At 42.2% G+C, this 20,446-nt stretch overlaps 1 protein-coding gene across 1 annotated transcript in view; it reads right to left on the minus strand.

Moving 5' to 3' along the window:
- LOC147453137 (pentatricopeptide repeat-containing protein At3g12770-like) overlaps nucleotides 1–7,069 on the minus strand; it is a 41,644-nt gene extending 34,575 nt beyond the window's left edge. The window contains exon 1 of the mRNA XM_086518622.1: nucleotides 6,672–7,069. Within this exon, the coding sequence (XP_086374748.1) occupies nucleotides 6,672–6,904 (233 nt within the window). The 5' untranslated portion in view covers nucleotides 6,905–7,069. The remainder of the gene's footprint in view (nucleotides 1–6,671) is intronic.
- Nucleotides 7,070–20,446: the final 13,377 nt, after the last annotated feature.

The raw sequence follows: 20,446 nt of genomic DNA on the forward strand, positions 1-20,446 counted from the left end.
TTGACTTGAAGAGTGGATATCATCAGATCAGGATAGCGCCAGGAGATGTCTACAAGACAGCTTTTCGGACGACTTTTGGGTTATTTGAGTTTTTGGTGATGCCTTTTGGCTTAACCAATGCTCCTGCGACATTTAACCGGATGATGGACAGGCTTTTTCGAGAGTACAGGCTATTTGTTGGCACTTTCTTTGACGACATCATTGTTTTCTAGAAGAATGAGGCAGAACACAGAGATCATCTGCTTCAAGTCTTTTAGGCATTACGAGATCACACGCTAGTGATTAATGCAAAGAAAAGTGAATTTTTTCCTACCATGGATACATTTTTTGGGACACATTGTGTCAGCAACACAACAGGAGTGCAAATGGACCCGGCCAAGATAGAGACTATCCGTGATTGGCCCGATTTGAGGAATGTCCATGAAGTTAGAAGCTTCTTGGGACTGTGTTCGTACTACAGGCGGTTCATACGAAAGTTTGCAGAGGTTGCTTCCCCTTTACATACCTTGACACAGAAAGAAGTACCTTTTTCGTGGGGACCCACAGAGGTGACTGCCTTTCGGACATTGAAAGAGAAATTGACTACAGGGCCAGATTTGACTTTGCCGGACTTGCAGAAGTCATTTGAAGTATTTTGTGATGCTTGTGGTCATAGTCTGGGTGCGGTCTTGATGCAAGGAGGCCATGTCATAGCTTACGAGAGCAGTTTGTTCTCTAGGCCGGAGATGACAGCACAGATCTATGAGAAAGAGCTTTTGGCGGTTATCCATGCTCTTACTCAGTGGCGGCATTACCTACTCGGAGCGGATTTTACTGTCTTTACAGACCATCAGAGTTTGCGTTACTTCTTGTCACGGAAGCAGCTTTCGGAAAAGCAGATGCGGTGGGCGAACATCTTGTCACAGTTCCACTTCCAGATTGTCCATGTGCAAGGTCAGAAGAATGTGGTGGCAGATGCTTTGTCTCGGAAACCGTTGGTTCTAGCTATTTCCGCGGTACATCATAGGAGCTTCGAGGATATGGTCGATCAGTATGCCACAGATACAGATTTTGCAGATATTTTCACGCGGATACGGGATGGGGAGACAGTAGCGGGATACTTCCTTCGGGAAGGCTACTTGATGAGAAAGACTATGTTGTGTGTTACACAGTCGTTGAGGGATAAGGTTATGATTGAATGCCACTGTCCACCTTTTACGGGTCACCGCGGCATTGCTACCACCATGAAAGGGGTAGAGAGATACTTCTTTTGGCCGTGACTCAAGAAGGATGTGGAAGAGTTTGTGCGCAATTGCTTGGTATGCTAGAAGTCAAGTTTGACAGGCATAAGGCACAGGGATTGTTACAGCCTTTACCCATACCCACCCACCCCTGGGAAAGTATTGCAATGGATTTCATTTTTGATCTCCCAAGAAAACAGAATGATCACAATGATTTTCCGATTACATGGCACGTTTGAGACAATTGTCTCCGACAGAGACCCCAGATTTATGAATTTGTTTTAGAAGGCAATTTGGGAGAACATTGGCACGCGGTTGCAGTTCTCGTCATCGTTCCACTTGCAGACTGACGGGCAATTTGAGATTGCCAATTCAGTGATTTTAGACTTATTGAAGTCTTGTACCTCGGATCAGAAGACTCAATGGGAAAAGAACTTACCTTTGGTGGAATTTGCCTACAATAACACGATACACTCTTCGACGAGGAAGACGCCATGTGAGATTGTTGAAAGTGCTGCGAAGGTTCCATCCTTCCTGAGCATGAAAGATTAGATATTGGAAGCGGATGAATATTCGCGAGATTTGGATACGGCTTTTGCCAAGGTTCGCGAGACTTTGCAGGAGTCTCAAGAACGACAGAAAAAGGCAGCGGATCGCCATCGTCGCGACTTGAAACTGAAGGAGGATGATTGGGTGCTCTTACTTTTGAGAAGGCACGCCTACGAAAGAAAAAGGGAAAGGAGAGGCTTTTTCCAAAGCTTAGTATGCGATACTACGGACCTTTCCAGATTACTGAAAAGATAAATGATGTCTCCTTCCGATTGAACCTGCCAGATACTTGGAGGATTCATAATGCATTGCATGTGAGTCTCTTGAACCTTGTTAAGGGTGATGTGCCTGATGATGGGGAGCCAGATGAGCAACCCGAAGTGGAAGAAAACGAGGAGATCCTTGTTCCTGAACAGATTTTGGCACATAACGATACGAAGAAAGGTAAAGTCCGAAGGAGGTTCTTGGTTTAGTTCAAGAACTTTCCTGCATTTGATGTGAAGTCGATGGAGGAGGAGGACCTAGCAGATACTCCTCGGATTGTGAAACTTTACCTCGATGTTTTGGTTTAGCATAGTCTACTCCAAACAGAACCCAGAAACTCAGCTTGGCCGAAGATCTGGTGCAGTGGGATGCACAAGAGGGGAGTTACTCCGCTCCTTTGTCAACAGATGCCTCGATTTTGATACTAAAGTCACTGATGTCTCTTTGAGCTTCAGGGATACTAAGAGCTGACAGTATTCTGCTGGATGACTTTATGACATGGAATTCCTGATTATGATACTGATTTGTTCTTGACTTCTTGTGAGTGCAGGAACTGATAGACGAAATGACTGCAGCATTTTGGTCTCATTGATCTCGAATAGACATGGTTGCAATAGGGGTTAGTCAATCAGACATCGATGAGGTCCCGATTGGACCTAGATGTGATTGCTAGCTACATTGCCGATAAATCATGGTCTAAGATCCGAATGAATGTTGAATGTCTTGTGATGTCTGGTGATGTCGTGTGATGTGACTGTCGATTTTGTACATGTGCTAGATGTGTGTTCGTAGTACGTAGGTACTAAGAGTCAGTGTGCTAAGACGGTTTATGGCTTTTGTCGGTTTTGCAAGCGTAATCGCGATCGATTACAATGCTTTCAACAGGGGGGTATGTCACAAAGTGATGACGTGGCGGACAGCAAAAACCCTAATTTTTGCAAGAAACCCTAAAATTCCTGCAAACCCTAATTTCTACCAAAAACCCTAATTTTTGGAAATCCTGGAGGCCATTTATTAAAAAAAAAATTAAAAAAATTAAAAAAAATGAAATAATGAGCGACGCGAATTTTGCTTTTTTTTATATAAAAAAAGAAAAGACTCTCTAAAGAGAGAGAGAGAGGACTACTGCTTTTGATTTTAAAAGCTTTTGGGGCTCTGCTTTTGGGCATCCCTTGTAACCTTTAAATAAGTGGTGAGGGTCTCACTTCTAAGAGCATCTGAACGCAGAGTCTGAGAGTGAAACCCTAACCGCTCTCTTGTACTTTGATGATTGATTAATAAAAAAAGAAATACCGAAAGGGGCGCCAGTCTTTGGGGCCAATATCTCTAGGCACGGAACTCCGCCGGGCCAGTGTACATCTATTGTGATCTGTGATTTGTTTTGAAGTGGTTATTTGGTGCTGTCGTGGTTGATTCTTGACTTGGAGTGTCCAAGTATGTTACAGTGATCTGGCACTTTTGTGAGTCTTCGTAGACCGTGCATGCCCAGTCACTTAGCATAGATGCATATCCTCCGACTGCACACAGCATGATCATCGGAATTCCCATTAGAATCCATTAGCATCAGTTAGGAGAATTTTCCAGTGCATTTAGCCTATTTTTCCTATTTTTGGTTATTTTCACTTATTATTTTTAAGTGACTTTCCAACAAAAGTAGGTAGGGCAATTTTGCTAAGTTAATATATAAGCAAACCCAAGTTAGCACTTTCTGGCAGAAGAGGCAACAGGAGCTTCCCGCTCAACAGGCAACTTCTCAGCAGTACCCCCCCTCATGACCCCCTAGCGCCAACCTTCCCTCATCCCTGGCGTTTCCATCTCCAGTAGCTATCGCCATCATCCCCCAGTGCTTGGCGTTTTATCCTTTACCGGCAGCAGCAGCAGACTTTCACTAACGCTAGCTACCCCTTGCAAATCCTCAGCGATTTCAGCCCCAAGGCCCAACATTTTTGGTTCTCTGACCCAGAACTGCCTGGAGTTTTTGGCAAGAGATAGATTCAGCCAACGTTTTTGTTTTCAGCCCTAATCTGCATCAGACCACAGCGTTTTCAGCAGATACACAGTAGCAGATCAGCCCCCAAGACGGTTGCAAATGTTCCCCCATTTTCAGCCATAAAAACGCAGCCAAACAGTCATTTTCAGCCACCGAAACAGTCCCGAAATTCAGCGATTAGAAGAGCTCAGATTTCAGCCATCAAGTCGTCGTCGTCATCACCGTCGTCGTCATCGGCATAGTCCCATTGCATCAGTCCATTGCATACACATTGTACACCTTTGTGCAATCAAAGTAGACCACTCTCGCCGACGAGAGTGGGGCCTTCGGAGGAGGGTTTTACAACCTCTCGGGTGTCGTATCTCTTCTCTCTCCTTCTCTCAGTCTCATTCACTTGCACGCACAATATCCATTCACTTTGTTCGTGATCATAGCACTCTCCATAAGACGGAAGGCTCTCTCCTTCCCTAAGAACTAAAAGGAACCTTGAGCAATAAAGATCACTAATCTTGAGAAAATACAACATTCATTCTGCTGCACCTAACATTTGTGCAATCAAAGTAGACCACTCTCGCCGACGAGAGTGGGGCCTTCGGAGGAGGGTTTTACAACCTCTCAGGTGTCGTATCTCGTATCTCTTCTCTCTCCTTCTCTCAGTCTCATTCACTTGCACGCACAATATCCACTCACTTTGTTCGTGATCATAGCACTCTCCATAAGACGGAAAGCTCTCTCTTTCCCTAAGAACTAAAAGGAACCTTGAGCAAATAAAGATCACTAATCTTGAGAAAATACACAATACATTCCGTTGCACCTTACACCCTCGCTGCAACCCAAGAAGTGCTCACCTTGAAGCTCACGGCGTTTCAAAACGCAGTCAACAGAGGCGGTGTTGGGAGGCAGCAATGTCTCAAAACGCAAGTGCGAAGGGGGGTCACACTAGACGTTTCAGAACGCTACGGGAGGATAGGGGAGAAAGCGCCGCCAAGGTGCTGGGCCACCCACGTTTTGAAACGCTAGGTGCCTGGCTGTCGTCACACAAGGGAAGTCCGCCTAGCGGGTGCTGCAAGGCACGGCATTTCAAAACGCACGTAGTGGAATACGGATCATTTCTGGGTTTTCCAGACACTGAGTAAGCATAAATTGCTTATAAATATGAAAAATAGCGAATTTTTTTTGTCGGAGATACACTTTCTGAGACACATCGTCTCAGCAGCAGGAGTATAGATGGACCTAGCCAAGATTGAAACTATACGTGAGTCGCCTGATTTGAAGAATGTTCATGAAGTTAGAAGCTTCTTAGGCTTGTGTTCTTACTACTGGCGATTCATTAGAAAATTTGTAGAGGTTGCTTACCCTTTGCACATTCTGACACAGAAAGGAGTCCCTTTCTCGTGGGGACCCACACAGGTGATTGCGTTTCAGACTTTGAAAGAGAAATTGACTACAGGACTAGTTTTGACTTTGCCGGGTTTGCAAAAGTTATTCGAAGTATATTGTGATGCTTGTGGTCGTAGTTTGGGTGCGGTCTTAATGCAAGAAGGCCATGTCATTGCGTATGAGAGCTGATTGTTTTCAAGGCTTGAATTGACAACACAGATTTATGAAAAAGAGCTTTTGGCGGTTATCCATGCTCTTACCAATGTAACCGCGAAACGTTTCACCCTGAAACACGACGTTTCACCACGAAACGTTTCAATCCAAAATGAGAGCACAGCGAAACGTGAGACCGAAACGTGCGTTTAGCGACTTTGAAACTAAAACTATGGTAACTTGTTGCTAGTGAAACGGCTTGTGTTTCATTTGGTGAGCGAAACGTTTCAAGGTCCGAAACGTTTCACCTATCCTGACCTGTCGAAACGCGTTTCATGGTGACGCTGGCTCTTACTCAGTGGCGACATTACCTACTCGGAGCCAATTTTATGGTCTTCACTGATCATCAGAGTTTACGCTACTTCTTGTCACAGAAGAAGCTTTCGGAAAAGCAGATGCGGTGGGCTAATAACTTGTCACAGTTTCACTTCGAGATTGTCCATGTACAGAGACAGAAGAACTTGGTGGCAAATGCTTTGTCTCGGAAGCCGTTAGTCTTGGCTATTTCCGCGATTCACCATAGAAGCTTCGAGGATATGGTCGATCAGTACGCCATAGATCCAGATTTTTTTGATGTACTCACTCGAATACGGAATAGGGAGGTAGTAGCGGGATATTCCATTCGGGATGGCTACTTGATGAAGAAAACGATGTTATACGTTACACAGCCGTTGAGAGAAAAGATTCTAACTGAATGCCATTCTCCACCGTTTACGGGTCACCGTGGCATTGACACCACCTTGAAAGGTATAGAGCGTTACTTCTTTTGGCCAAGACTCAAGAAGGATGTGGACGACTTTGTACGCAGTTGGTTGGTATGCCAGAAGGTCAAGTTTGACGGCATAAAGGACAGGGATTGTTATAGCCTTTACTCATTCCCACCCGCCCCTGGAAAGGTATATTCACATGCTACCTACCTAATGTGAAGTTGCCTGTTTAATGTCGTTTAACATTTAAAATGAGAGACTTTGTAAAGCCATTGCTGGTCTTAGAAAATAAAGTTCTGTACCTGGCACCAACTGACTGGAAAGGTAGTCTAGAAACAATGGACGCACCTTAATTCTTCTTCATGCAGCAGATATTTATTGAAGAAGGAACCATTTTCAGATGCAATTGAGCCTTTCTGAACCTGCGACGATGACGCCAATGACATGGGGATGCTGAACGATGAAATGCCACTGTTGTCTCCATAAGTAGAGTCATGAATGGAGATAAAATGAGTGCAGTGACCAGATGAATGGCATAATGGTAGCGAAATCTGGGGAGCAGAAGGAGTTCCCAACAGCATGGTTTCGGCACTGACGTAGCAGTCATTACCTCCTTTTTCAGGCTCTGCGAAGTGCGTAGCTCACAACTCTCACAGAGAGTGAATAAGTCGTAGCTGTGAGAGAGAGAGAGAGAGAGAGAGAGAGAGAGAGGAGAATTTTACGTCGTAGGAAGCTATCCCAATAGACCTCATCCGACGAGAGTTGAACTCAAGACCTGTCGTTCAAGAGGGAAATGGCATAACTAGAGTACTTCGTTAGCCGCAGAGTCCGAGCGTAAGAGAAAACAAGAACCTCTAGAAGACAAAAACTTGGGGGCAGAGAGAGAGAGAGAGAGAGGTGTATTTTTTATTGTCGTCCTAGATGGACAAATATGACATGTAGGACCAAAGGTACATGTGATTTTTTATTATCGTTTTGGGTGGTAAATATGATGTATGGGACCAAAAGATACATATGATGAACTATATGGATAAGTGACTCTCAATGCTCAAGGATTATGTGACGAGACACAGTGGAGAGCCCACGCTATGGCTGGAGTGGAATGTATGTAGGTATAGGTCATGGCTGAAAATCTGAGAAGCAGTTTCAAAATTCGAAGGTAAATTCTTTCCAATCTAATTCATCACAAATATGAATGTGTTCATGATGCTCAATAAAAAGTCTACCAAATACTACAAACCATTAAGTTTGCAATTTTGGAGGACAGTATTGGTCATTGAATTTTGGATTATCTGCCTTCAATTGCATAAGAGCTTCTATACCACTCTTGAACTTGTGAGGAGCTTCTCCCAGAACGTGTGCATCCCAACCTCTTTTTACGACATTCCAATCATTCTATTTCACAACATCCCAACAAAACTAACTCTTCAAGACTGCATTGCAGACCCAAATCAAAGTGAAACAATCAGCAACGAAAATTTCTATTGATCCTATTCCTATTGATCTTGTCTTGGCTCTTAAGGTGTTTGCACGGATGCATTAAGACCCATATTGAAATCTTAGCAAGCTCTTTCAAACCAAAAGACAGCTGTCGATATTTGGTAATCACAAGGACCTCATAGCGATCCATAGTTACATCCATACGCCCCCCTCCAGATGCCAGTGAGGCATCCTCTCCTTGTTGCCGTAACTCTTCTAAATCTTTCTCGAGCAAAATATTGGAAACTATATATGCCATTTCAAAATTTCTCAAGTAAAAAAATTTATGAAAGGGAGAGAGATAGAGAGAGAGAGGCCACCGATTTCCGTGGTTCAAAGGTGTACCTCGAAAGAATGAGATACCGATCGTAGTGCTTCAAAGGGGTACCTTGAAGAAAACCACGAGGAGGGTTAGAGGTTTGTCAAGCTCAATGTTCGTAATCATACAAGATGTCAATGTTATTAATTGTTTGTTGTTCCAATTTTTATGTTTCAAAAAAAAAAACATGCAAGTTTCCTTGCATGGGGGAGTTTGCACAGTCCTCCCCAATTTTTATAATACGAGGGAACGTGCCATTCCCACGGCAGCGTGCAATTCTCATTGTGTTCATTAACTGTGTTTGCAGTGTCAAAAATGTCAAAAATCACAGAATGATAATGCGTACTCACCGCGCAATTGAATGTCTGTCGACAATGCACCTTGCATCAACGATGTTGGGCATCTCCTGCTCTTAACCCGCTGCAAGAGACGACAATGGAGAATGAAGGAGATAAGCTTGCGACTATTTGGGTGGAGGAACTTTAGGAAGAAGCGGGATTTTTTATATTTCAACTTGTGTCCTTGCACGGGGGAGTTTGCACATTCCTCCCCAATTTTTATAATACAAGGGAACGTGCCATTCCCACGGCAGCGTGCAATTCTCAGTTTGTTCATTAACTGCGTTCGCAGTGTCAAAAATGTCAAAAATCACAGAATGATAATGCTTACTCACCACGCGATTGAATGTCTGTCGTCGATGCACCTTGCATCAACGATGTTGGGCATCTCCTGCTCTTAACCCGTTGCAAGAGACGACAATGGAGAATGAAGGAGATAAGCTTGTGACTATTTGGGTGGAGGAACTTTAAGAAGAAGCGGCAATTTTTATATTTCAGCTTGTGTCAATTCAAAGCCTATCAAAATTCACTCGTCGCTTCATACGTCCAAATCTGGTGGAAGCAAGAACGATGGTGATCAACTGTGGAAGGCACTTTGCATCTGATGAAAACAGCCAGGCACTTCCTGGCCCTGATCTTGTTGGGCATATCCTGCAATCAATGCATTCCAAGAGACTGCATCCCGGACATAAAGCTCGTCAAGAACTTGTTGTGCTTCGGAAAGTACACTACACTTGGCATACATGTCAACCAAGGCATTACCAAGCATGACATTTTTGTTGAACAGTCCCCGACTAACAAGCTCATCATGAATTTGTTTTCCTGTGTCGACGTCTTTCAAAGTGCCACATGCCTTCAAAATGCAAGCATAGGTGATTGCATCTGGAGAGAAGCCCTCGCTTCGCATCCGCTGGAAACATCCCAATGCTTCTTGGCCCTGCCCCTGTTGGGTATAACCTGCAATCAATGCATTCCAAGAGACCGCATCCCGATCAGGAAGCTCGTCAAGAACTTGTTGAGCTTTCAAAAGTACACCACACTTGGCATACATGTCGACCAAATCGTTGCCAAGCATGACAGTTCTTTACAACAGCCTCTGATTGACAATCTCAACGTGAATTTGTTTGCCCATACAATGTCTCACATAATGCCACATGCCTTCAAAATGGGGATGTATTTGGAATGCGACATTCCATACAGGAAGCTCCTCATGCAATTTTTTTGCTTTCTAAAGCGCACCACATTTGTCATACATATCGACAAAGATAGTGCCAAGCACGACATCTTTCCCAAGCACACGAGATTTGGCATACATATCAACCAAGACAATGCCAAGCACGAAATCTTTTTTCAACAAACTCAAACAAACAATATAATTGTGAATCTTTTGCCCAAATCAGCATCTTGCGCCACATGCCTTAAAGATGCATGCGTAGGTGATTGCATCTGCTGAAAACAGTCTAGATCTTTCTATTGTGGGATAATGTTGCAATCTCGCTATATAAATTTGAATGCATACGATAGATAAAATATGTCACCAAGGCATTGCCAAGCATGACATCTTTTTTCAACAACCCTTGACTAACAATATCTGCCTGAATGTTCATGCCCATATCAGTATCTTGCATAGAGTCACATGCTTTCAAGGCATTGCCAACTATGCTCTACACATTACAGTAGAGCGAGTTCACCATATCGTCGTGCTCTTCTTCTCGCACTCTCTCTCGCGTCGCACTTCCGCTCGTACTCCTTCAGTGATTGCATCAGGAGAGAGGCACTCGCTTTAAACAGCCTAGAGATTTTTTGCCCTGCTCCTGTTGTGCGTATCCCACGACCTGTGCATTCCAAGAGACGTCGTTCCAAGTGATTCTTACGACACGTTGCAAGTGATGACATCCCGGAGAGAATACCCATCAAGAACTTTTCATGCTTTCGTGATGGTACCACATTTGGCATACATATCAACCAAAGCATTACATGGCATGACATCCTTCCCAAGAGCATTGGGGGTAGACGTACTGCTTGTGAGGATGCATTGCACGCTGACACTAATGGACTGATGCTGCTTGCGAAAGTGATGATCAAATTCGCTATATAAATTTGAATGCATGCAAGGCATGCCAAGCACGACATCTTTTGTCAACAACCCCTGACTAACAATATCAGCCTGAATGTTTATGCCCATATCAGCATCTCACATAGAGCCACATGCTTTCAAGGCAGTGCACGAAATCTTTTCTCAATAGCCCCTGACTAACAATATCAACCTGAATGTTTATGCCCATAACAACATCTTGCATAGAGGATGCACATGTATGTGATTGCATCGGGAGAGAGGCCCTAAAGTTTGGCCCTTTTTGGAACAGATAGCATTCGTGCTTTTGGTAACTTGGTTGGAATCTAGTATAAGGTTGAGCTATTGGCCCTGCTCCTGTTGTGCGTATTCCGCAACCTGTGCATTCCAAGAGACGTCGTCCGGATTCGTTATATAAATTTGATGCACGCGATCGATAAAATAAGCTGGGTGCAAGACGCCACGTGGACGAATCTCCAGCCAGAAATTTAAATTTGCCTTCTACGCTAACGAAGTAACCAATCTACCACACTTGGGTAATAGAAAGGTTATACCGATTTTCTCTTCGTAGCTGTTCTGTGAGAGAGAGAGAGAGCGCTTTAGGTACCTTGTTGGAACAAGATCTATCTGACAAGTCTTGAGACTTGAACTCAAAACCTGTTCGTCAAGATTCGTTAACACCTGTCTGTTAATGAATAGAAGTAGATTGTGCACTTCTACATGCCTCCATGGTGAAATTTAAATGCTGCTTTGTAAGCACCTTCATTGATTTGTGATGTGATTGTGCTACATTCTAAACGTTGATTAATATGCCTCCTCTTTGAAAGCTCGCTTTAATCTAGTTCCTCTCTAGATGTCACCTCCCAAGTTACGAGGGTCTTAAATTGACACCTGTTTTTCTTGTCAAGAGCTATTTTGTCTGTCAAAATAGGTGCTTCAAGAAAACCTCATGTCATTTGGCATGCTAGAATCTCGAAATTGCCTGTCATTTTTTGTGTTCACACCCTTAAATTTACATTATATATGGCAAATTATGTAAGTTGATCGTATTACACAAAGCATCTGAAAGGGGGCTTGAAAAATTGCACGTCAAAAGAAATTTCTACTATGCTTGTTAATTTTAGGCCCGCTCCCAACCTCTTTCAATGTTGCGTATGCCATTGGAAACACAATGTGGCAATATATCCTTTGGCATTAAATGCTTTTGCACCCTTGCAAATAGCTTTATACAGAGCGATGGCACGTCGTGGAGTGAACTTATATAGGTGTGAATAGGTGTTTTAATTACTATATGTCTTTTGGTAGATGTGTGTTAATTTAGCTTGTGCATCTCCACTTTATTTGGCTAAACTCCAATTCAACACACATGAAGAGAACAAAGCAAGTATAACTTTTCCCTGGCTCTCCATAAAATATTATTTCTTTCAATGCATTCTCAACCCTTGTGTTCACCTGTTATTTGTCTACGAATGTACGTTTCTACCTTGTGGTTGTGTCATTTCAACACTTCTTGATGTATTTTAGGAAAAACCATATGAGGTTGATAATTTTTTGTAGATTGATTTTTGTAGCTATTGTGCTCACACAACACACAGGCAAATTAGAGAGCACATGTGCTTCCTTTTTGGCAAAGCATCTTAGCTTTCTCTTGATATAATAGTGTGTCCATGGTGTCAAATTCAACACGCATACCTAGTAAAAGATGAAAATAAGGGTTAGAGATTTATCAAGTTTTAAGCTTTTAATTTGATTATTGTTTAATGTGTGCAGTTCCACTTTCTTTTATGTTTCAAAAAAAGACAAAAAGGAAAAAACGTGCACTTTTCATTGCATGGGGGAGGTTATGCACCCCTCCCCAAATTTCTTTGATACGTGGGAACATGCCACTCCCACAGTAGTATCCTCTTGCTCTAGCTTTCAATCGTCACCCGTCATGACAATTGCAATATTGTATGAAAAACTTGGTTGGATCAAGGACTTCATTAGGTACACCCACAAAAAACTTCGTAGCTTAACTTGAGCCTCCTGGGGCTGCCCTTGTTGGGTATATCCGGGAAACATGCAAGACCAATTATGGACAATCCTCAAGAAATGGCCTAAATGTCAATCGAATCATTGGCAAGGCATCAAATAATTTTCAACAACCCCTATTTTTTATTTCAATTTGTGTAATGATATTGGCGCACTACACAAGTTTGGCCCACAAACCTAGTTTGGAGGTTAGTGGAAAATTTTCCTTGCCAAGACGATTGTCAAAGTGTGTGGCAATAAAATTTTCCTATGTAATTTCAACAATGCAGCACCTTGTAATGTCAATTGGGCTGCTTACAAGTTCCAATTTGTTGTTGCAATGCCAAATTATGATTCTAGATAATTATTTGTAATGAGAATTAGCTCTAGAAGCCTTGGGTGCATGGGCATTGCCAAATCAAACCCTCAGTACAAAGAGTAACTCATAAATATGAACACCAGTTTTTGAGGGGGGGGGGGGGATTAGAGAGAGCATGGCTCTAGAGTTGTGAGACGAAGGGAAATGCCATATTGATCTCTACACAACCAATCCTTAAATAGCCCTTGCTACTCAAGCCTTTGAACTACATGTCATGTGGGCTCATAACCCCTTGGCCATTCCCTACTTAGAATCCTTGTCCTCAACCAACGTGAGTCGATGGGAAATGGCATATTGATCTCCATCCAACCAATACTTAAATAGCCCTTGCTATTCAAGCCCCTGATTTGCATGCCACCTGGGCTCATAACCTCTTGCCCATGACCCTTGTCCTCACAAGATTTCTTCTTCTTCAGTGACCTCTTTCCTAATTAATAATTGTATGTTTGTGAGTGTTGCTAGTGTAGCCAAGGCATTAGCATCCTTGCTTGCTTGCCTAAGCATCATAGGGACTCATCTCCAAGCATGCATGAGACTAGAGTACAATAGAGTGTGCCCATTATTCCTCTAGGAATTTCTTGCACCTCTTTTTCTATTCCATGTATGTGTGCTTGTCATAAGGGTGTGCGTAGGAGGAGTGGCAAGATAGCGCACATATTGTTGTGTGTGTGTGTGTTTGTTGAAAGTGGTAGGTTAAGATGAAGAGGGAGGGAAGCATGTGCCATGGCTTCACTTCTACCTTCTTCTTTGCTCACAAAGTCCTCTTTCTCATCTCTATGGATGATGCTTTCTCACTGATGCGAAATGTTTCCATGCCCCATCTGGATCTATGCTTGTTGTCGGTCTTGTGTGGTTCACTATGTTACGATTAATTACACAACCTTTTTGGTGTCGATTTGAGATAGGCATTGCCTAAGAAGACTCTAAATTTATAATTTGCATGGTAATTTAGGAGCTTAATTGGGTAGAATTAGTGGAATAGAAGAGGAAAATTGATGAATGATGGTGATTTTGTCCCCTTCATAAGTTAAGTATTGCTCCCTTTTTCATTAACTTTAGATCTGTTTTCATTAATTAGAGACTAGAGACTAACATTTCAATTTGGGTCTTCTATGTCTCAATGAGGGTACACTTTGATCACCACTAAAGATACTTGAAATTTTTGAATACCTACACCCTTTCTCTCTCGCTCTTCTTTTATCCCTCGCTCTTAATCCTTAGGCATTTCTCTCTTTTATTCTCTCTTTCTCTTCTTTAGGAGTCATGGACCTTGTGCTTTCAAGTTGCATGAGCTTTTACAAAAGGGATACCAAGTTTGCTAATCTTACACTTCACCCACACCTTTGACCCTCCCCTAACTTCCACGCTTCCTCTCCTCTTTCTAGCTTTTTTTCATCTCTTTCTCTAACTCTCTCTCCCTCCTTCCCCTCGTGACGTGGATTCCTCCATTTGTGTGTGTGTGCACCCCTTCTACTATAGCCATTGTTCGCTAGACTCTTACTCGTTGTTGTGTACTCGTGTTTCCATCTCATGCTCCTGTGTGTCTGGCCAAACTGTTCGCTTTTTTTGTCACGACGTTGATGCTCAAATGTCTTATGTGTGTCACTGTCCCATTTATGTATCCACCTGCTTGCCATTGTTTATCACCCTCTACCCCTTTCTTGGTCTACACTATAGCCATACTTGTTGGCCACCACTCATCTTCAATTGGCCCAACGTTTGAACTTTGTGTCGCTATACTGCCTTGCCTTTGTTGTCCGTGCTTGTTCTTGCACTAAATGTGAATGTCCTCCACCACTCTACTTTTACTGACTTTAAACTTTGTGTAATGGAAATTTATTTGGTATATTTTGTTGATGATACAATATGTATAGACAGGTATGGTAGTGTTGTGAATAGATTAGTGAGCGGCTAGGTGCAGGATGCGTAGCGATTGGAATTGGATGTTTGACTGTATGTCAATTTTCTATTTGAAATTGATTTTCTTGATGGTATTGATGGCTTCAAATTCTATGTAGCAGATAGCGACCAATTATTATTAGACCTTTTATATGTCTATTGTAAATAGAGTATCTACAATTGCCAAAAGCACAATGCCTTGTAAAAGAAAAGCACACATTGAGAGAGAGTAGAGAGAAAACCAGCATGCACCTCTCCGTACCAGGTTGCTACATGTGCACGTGTAGAGAAAGATGTGATATTAAAAGCAGAGGGGAGCAATACAAGCACTGTGGATAATCCCCCCCGGGATTCCCTCCCCTTCCTCTCAATGACATGATCTTGACCATGGTTGGTTGTTCTAGCAAGCAAACATACTTTGTACCTGGTAAGAAGGCCTTGTCTACAACTTAGACTGCTAAACTCTTCCTTAAAACAGTTTCCTCCATCATGTCTTTTTGAAAGCCATTCTTTTTTATCGAAATGGCTATTTCTCCAATCACTTTTGAGTTGCACTTGGTAAAAGCTTAGGCTTCAAGATGGACTTCACCTCCGTCTTTCACCTTGTAAAAGCATGTAAGGGTGCAAGGCTATTTGTGCTATCATATATCAAAGCATGGAAACAGAGACATGGTAGTTTTCTTACAAAATCTATTAAAATTTATTGGAGCTTGAATTTTCACATTGTACTCTAAAATAATTATTTGTTGATATATAACGTGATGGAGATTCAATACAACCTTGTATAGAAAACATGGAATCATGTTTTTTTAGCATGTTTCCATGGACACCTACTATGTTTGAAAGCGCCCATTTTGAATACTTGAAAAGATTAATGACAATGCATTTTGTTTGGACATTTCCTCACATTGGAAGATACACAAGTTTTTTAATGCCAGTTTATTTAAACCATACAAGGGACCTATTCTAGATAGTCCTATCACAGATGACTCCCCCTGATTGAGGATGATGAAGAAATTATGATTTCCAAAAAAATTCTTGACCATGATCTCAACCCTATCCGAAGGAGGTAACCAATACAAAAGATATTTAGCAAAATATAAAAATCACTCTTTATAAATGTCAGTGGATATCAAGAGCATCGATAAGTCTGCATTATCACCACATAATACTTGCATGTCACACACTTAGGGTTGAACATAAAGTGGTTTAGGCAACGATCTCCTTTCATGGTAAATTTGATAGCTTAGGCAACACTAGTGTAAATCCACCGATCTAGGCATCATAACCATAGTACAAATTTTTCGTTTTAAATTGAAATACCACAATGAAAATTCATCAATTAAGCATCACAAGTATAGATTTGCCACTTTTGGTAGCACATTCTGTCAGGATGTGAAGACATATGGCACTAACATGGTAAGTGAGCCAATTAGTATATATAAAAGCACTAGAAGCAAAGATGGATCCTTCTCCTATGCATGCTTATCTCTTAATTCCATGTGTGTGTGTGTGTGTGTGCGTGCGCGCCCGTGTGTAGACAAGAATGTGGCAAGAATGTGTGTCGCTTGAGTAGCAAGAAGCACACATAGACGTGTGCATGTGTGTGAGTGGTAGACATGTGGTAGACAGTGGTTGTGAGAGTGAAGTAGAAGAGAAAAATTGGCTATGATTCTTCTCTAGCTTCCATTCTCCAGGAATCCTCTTTACATTTTCTCTTTCAAGAGCTTTTGCACTCTTTGTGTGATGTCTACTTGTCCTAGCCATGTCAATGATCTTCATTGATTGACAATCTAGTTATTGATTTATGGTTGCTATGTGACTGTTACCATTTACATGTGGTAGTGATGTGTGTGAACATACTTAGGACCGCCGGGGCATTTTTTCTCTCACTAGGAGGGTATTTCCCCCGTTCATTGTATATACACCCATCACTCTAGGGCTATCTTGTCTTTCTATTGCACACTAAGTAATACACTCTTTGTTGTGTGCCTTGAGTTTCCTTCGTCTTCTCCAAGCTATGTGTGTTTCCCTGCAACCTTAATTCCAACAATTAGTATTAGAGCAGGTTGCGTCCTCCCAGGCCTAGTCGCCAGCAGCTCCAATCCATGCTTGCTCACTTTCTTCAATTTTTGTGAGCTTTGGTGAGTGTCAGCACATTGACAAATACTTTGGGTTAGCTCGTAGAGCTGGGTCTCCTCAGATTTTTGATTCGGGATCATTTCAGCCTCCGTTTCCACTACAAGCAGTGCTAAGCAAGCAATTTTGTCATTTTGTGCAAAATTTTTGTCAGTGTCATTTTTTTCATAACATGTCTCTTATAGTCTTCTATGGGTTGTGCTATATAGCACGTGTTGATCCCGCTTTGTTTCCCCTCTTTTTGGGAAGTTTTCACATCAGGTGCACGCATTCGCTATGGCTCACAACAACATAGATGTGTTCAAGATGTTTGTTGTTGAGGATAGATTGAATGGGACAATAACCCTATGTGGGCTTACATGGTGCAACATGTGACAAAGGACATCTAGAATATTGTGTAGGGCATTGATGTACGTCCTGGTTTTGAGGTTGTAGGCGATGTTGAGGATGTTGCAGGTTTTGGTGGCAGGGTTGTTGCTGCCGGAGCTACTTTGCCTATGGTTGAACAAGCTTATTGGTATGTTAGAGATGCATAGGCTCATGCATTGATTGCATTATCCGTGAAGCGTACTATTAATCCTCACATTTGGTCAGCTACATTTGCAAAACACGCTTGGGATATTTTGGTTGGTCTTTATGCAAGTTGCAATGAGGCTAAAATTGCATTGATGCATAAGGAGCTGGAGTCAAAGATTATGCATGAGGAAGATGAGACGGACACTTTCCTTGCTGGTGGCAAGGATATTAATGAGCTTATTTTTGTAGGTGACATTTCTGACAGTTCCCTTGTGCAGATTGTTCTTGATGCTTTGCCAAATTCTTACCAGATTTTTGCTAGTACTTGTAGACTTATTATGACCCAAGGGAATCCAAAAGTTGTCAAGTTTGATGCATTATGCACATTGTTGCTGCAAGAATCATTTTCTAAAAAATAGGGCTAAATAGCATGTAGTTGAACATTCCTTCATTGGTGCTCAAAGAAAAGGTGGTAAAAGTAATGTAGCCACTTCTCATGGTTCTTCTTCGAGTGGTAAATCACTCATTCCTAATGCTTTTGCTGGTAGCAATTCGTTTGGGAATTCTGGTGAAAAGGGAAAAAAAAAGATGCATTGCCATTATTGTAAGGCTAATGATCACCCGATCAAGCAATGTCCTAAGTTGAAGGCAAAAGAGGCTAAGAAGAAAGAGGTTGGTTTCACAACAAATGCAGCTATTGTTGAGTTTTCAATGAAAGGAGATTGTGATGCTGATGTTGATGCAGAATGGGCTCTTTATGAAGAGTGCAATTATGATCCTTTTGTCCATGATGCATGTATGTCAGTTGATGCAGATACTCATGTGTGGTGCTTTGACAGTGGTGCTACAAAGCACATTACCTCTCATCGTGACTTTTTTACCTCTCTTGAGGATGTCCCTCATGGTAATCCAGTCACTTGTGCCAACAACGCCTCTTATCTGGTCGAGGGAGTTGGAAAGATTGTGCTGACTGCTGCTGCTGCAAATGGCAGTTATTTCACACTTGTTGATGCACTTTATGTACCTAGGATGAAGAAGAACTTTTGTCTATCTGCACTTGCTAGACTTGGTCTTCTTGTGAAATTTGTGGATGACAGATGTACAATTCATGATCTTAGTTTTGGTAATGAGATTGTTGCATCATGAATTTTATGCCAAGAGCTATATAAGCTCCCTTTGTATGACAAGTGTGGGCAAAATTTTACAAATGTAGTTGTGGATTCTAAGGCTATTTCAGATGCAAAACTTTTTCATGCATGTTTTGGGCATTTGAATTTTGCCAGTTTGATGCGTTTGTAGAAATCTAATATGGTTGCTTCTTTGCCGCCTCTTGAAGCACTTATTAAGCATGTTTGTGAAGGCTGTATTTTGGGTAAGATGCAGCGTTCAAAGTTTCCAAAGGATAGTTTAGTTAGGGCTACATGCATGTTGCATCTTGTGCATAGTGATGTTTGTGGGCCCATGCAAACTCCATCCTTGGGAAATTACCTTTACTTCGTGACTTTCATTGATGATTTCTCCAAGCATGCATAGGTGTATCCGCTTAAGGCAAAGTCCGAAGTGTCTATGTGCTTCAAGAAATTTTTGGATGTGGCTAAAAATGTCTCTAAATGTACTATGGGCACCCTCCGTTCCAATCGAGGGGGAGGGAGTATATGTCTCACGAATTTAATGCATGTTTGGCTAGTCATGGGATAAAACACCAATGTATAGTTCTGTATACGCTTCAACAAAACGGTGTTGTTGAAAGGAAGAACAAGTCGCTTATGGAGATGGCAAGATGTATGGTCAAGAGTCAACCTTTTCCACATTCGTTTTGGCTTGAGGCCATAATGTGTATTACTCAACAAGTGTCCTACAAATATCTTTGCAGTCTATGACTCCATATGAATCATGGCATGATAGAAAGCCATCTATTGATCACACACATGTTTTTGGGTGCTTGGCTTATACTTTGTGCTAAGTATGCAGCTTGATTTACCCCTTGTAATTTTTTGTATTAAAAACGCACATTTGTAGGCCCCCGTTATAAGGAGAAGCCATCATGCGTGAAGAAAAATCACTTTTCGGAAACCAAAATTTTCAAGTCGCCCAAATATTATTTTTGTCGGAATATTATGGCCGGCCCTTTCTAGCCGGTGGCCAAACAGTGGTCTAAAAACGGCGGATCGGTTGGCCGATAGCCAATGACCGGTGGCCAGTGGGTCGAAAGTCAATGGCCAGTGGGCAGTGGTCAAATTCAATGGCCGATGGCCTATTTCAAGATGGACTTGTCTTCTCAAGGGCTGCCATACATGGGCACGTTGGAGAGTCCAAGTCAGACTTGTCAACAGAAGGGTGGCCACACAGCTACCTCTCATGAGAGAGGGCAGCCCTTTTGGCCTATAAAAGGAGGCCTCTTTTACACACAAAAACGGATTGTGAAGCATTGTGGTGCATTGTGAAGTTGATGTGAGGTGGTGAGAGTGAAGCAAGGTGGGAGCTCCAAAAGGGTATAATCCTTTTGTAATCTACTTTTTGTTTTGAAGTACTCAAGCCGTTGAGTGGCTACTTTCCCGTGGACGTAGCCCACATTGGGTGAACCACGTATATCGTGTGTGCTCTCTCTCTCTCTCTCTACTTTGTAATCTCTCATGTGTGAAAATTATCTCTCTCCATTAAGTAAACTACTCAATAATATACTTAGCTACGTCATATTTCCTAACAACTCGTATCAGAGCAAGGTTTGCTCGTAGCTAAAGTATTTCAAGGAAAAGATTCCTTGAATTGAGTGGGAGTAATGGCGGAGGAAGGGAAGGTCAAGATCAAGAAATTCAAAGGCAAGAACTACCAACACTAGAAGATGAAGATTGAAGACTATCTCTACCAGAAGGACCTTTATTTTCCAGTAGGCGGTCTTGCAAAGAAGCCCGCAACAATGGTAGATGAAGCATGGATTGTCCTTGATCGAAAGGCATTAGGAACAATCCG

This window comes from Adiantum capillus-veneris, chromosome 8 (assembly GCF_014529385.1).
Source record: "Adiantum capillus-veneris isolate H3 chromosome 8, ASM1452938v2, whole genome shotgun sequence".
Taxonomy (NCBI): Eukaryota; Viridiplantae; Streptophyta; class Polypodiopsida; order Polypodiales; family Pteridaceae; genus Adiantum; species Adiantum capillus-veneris.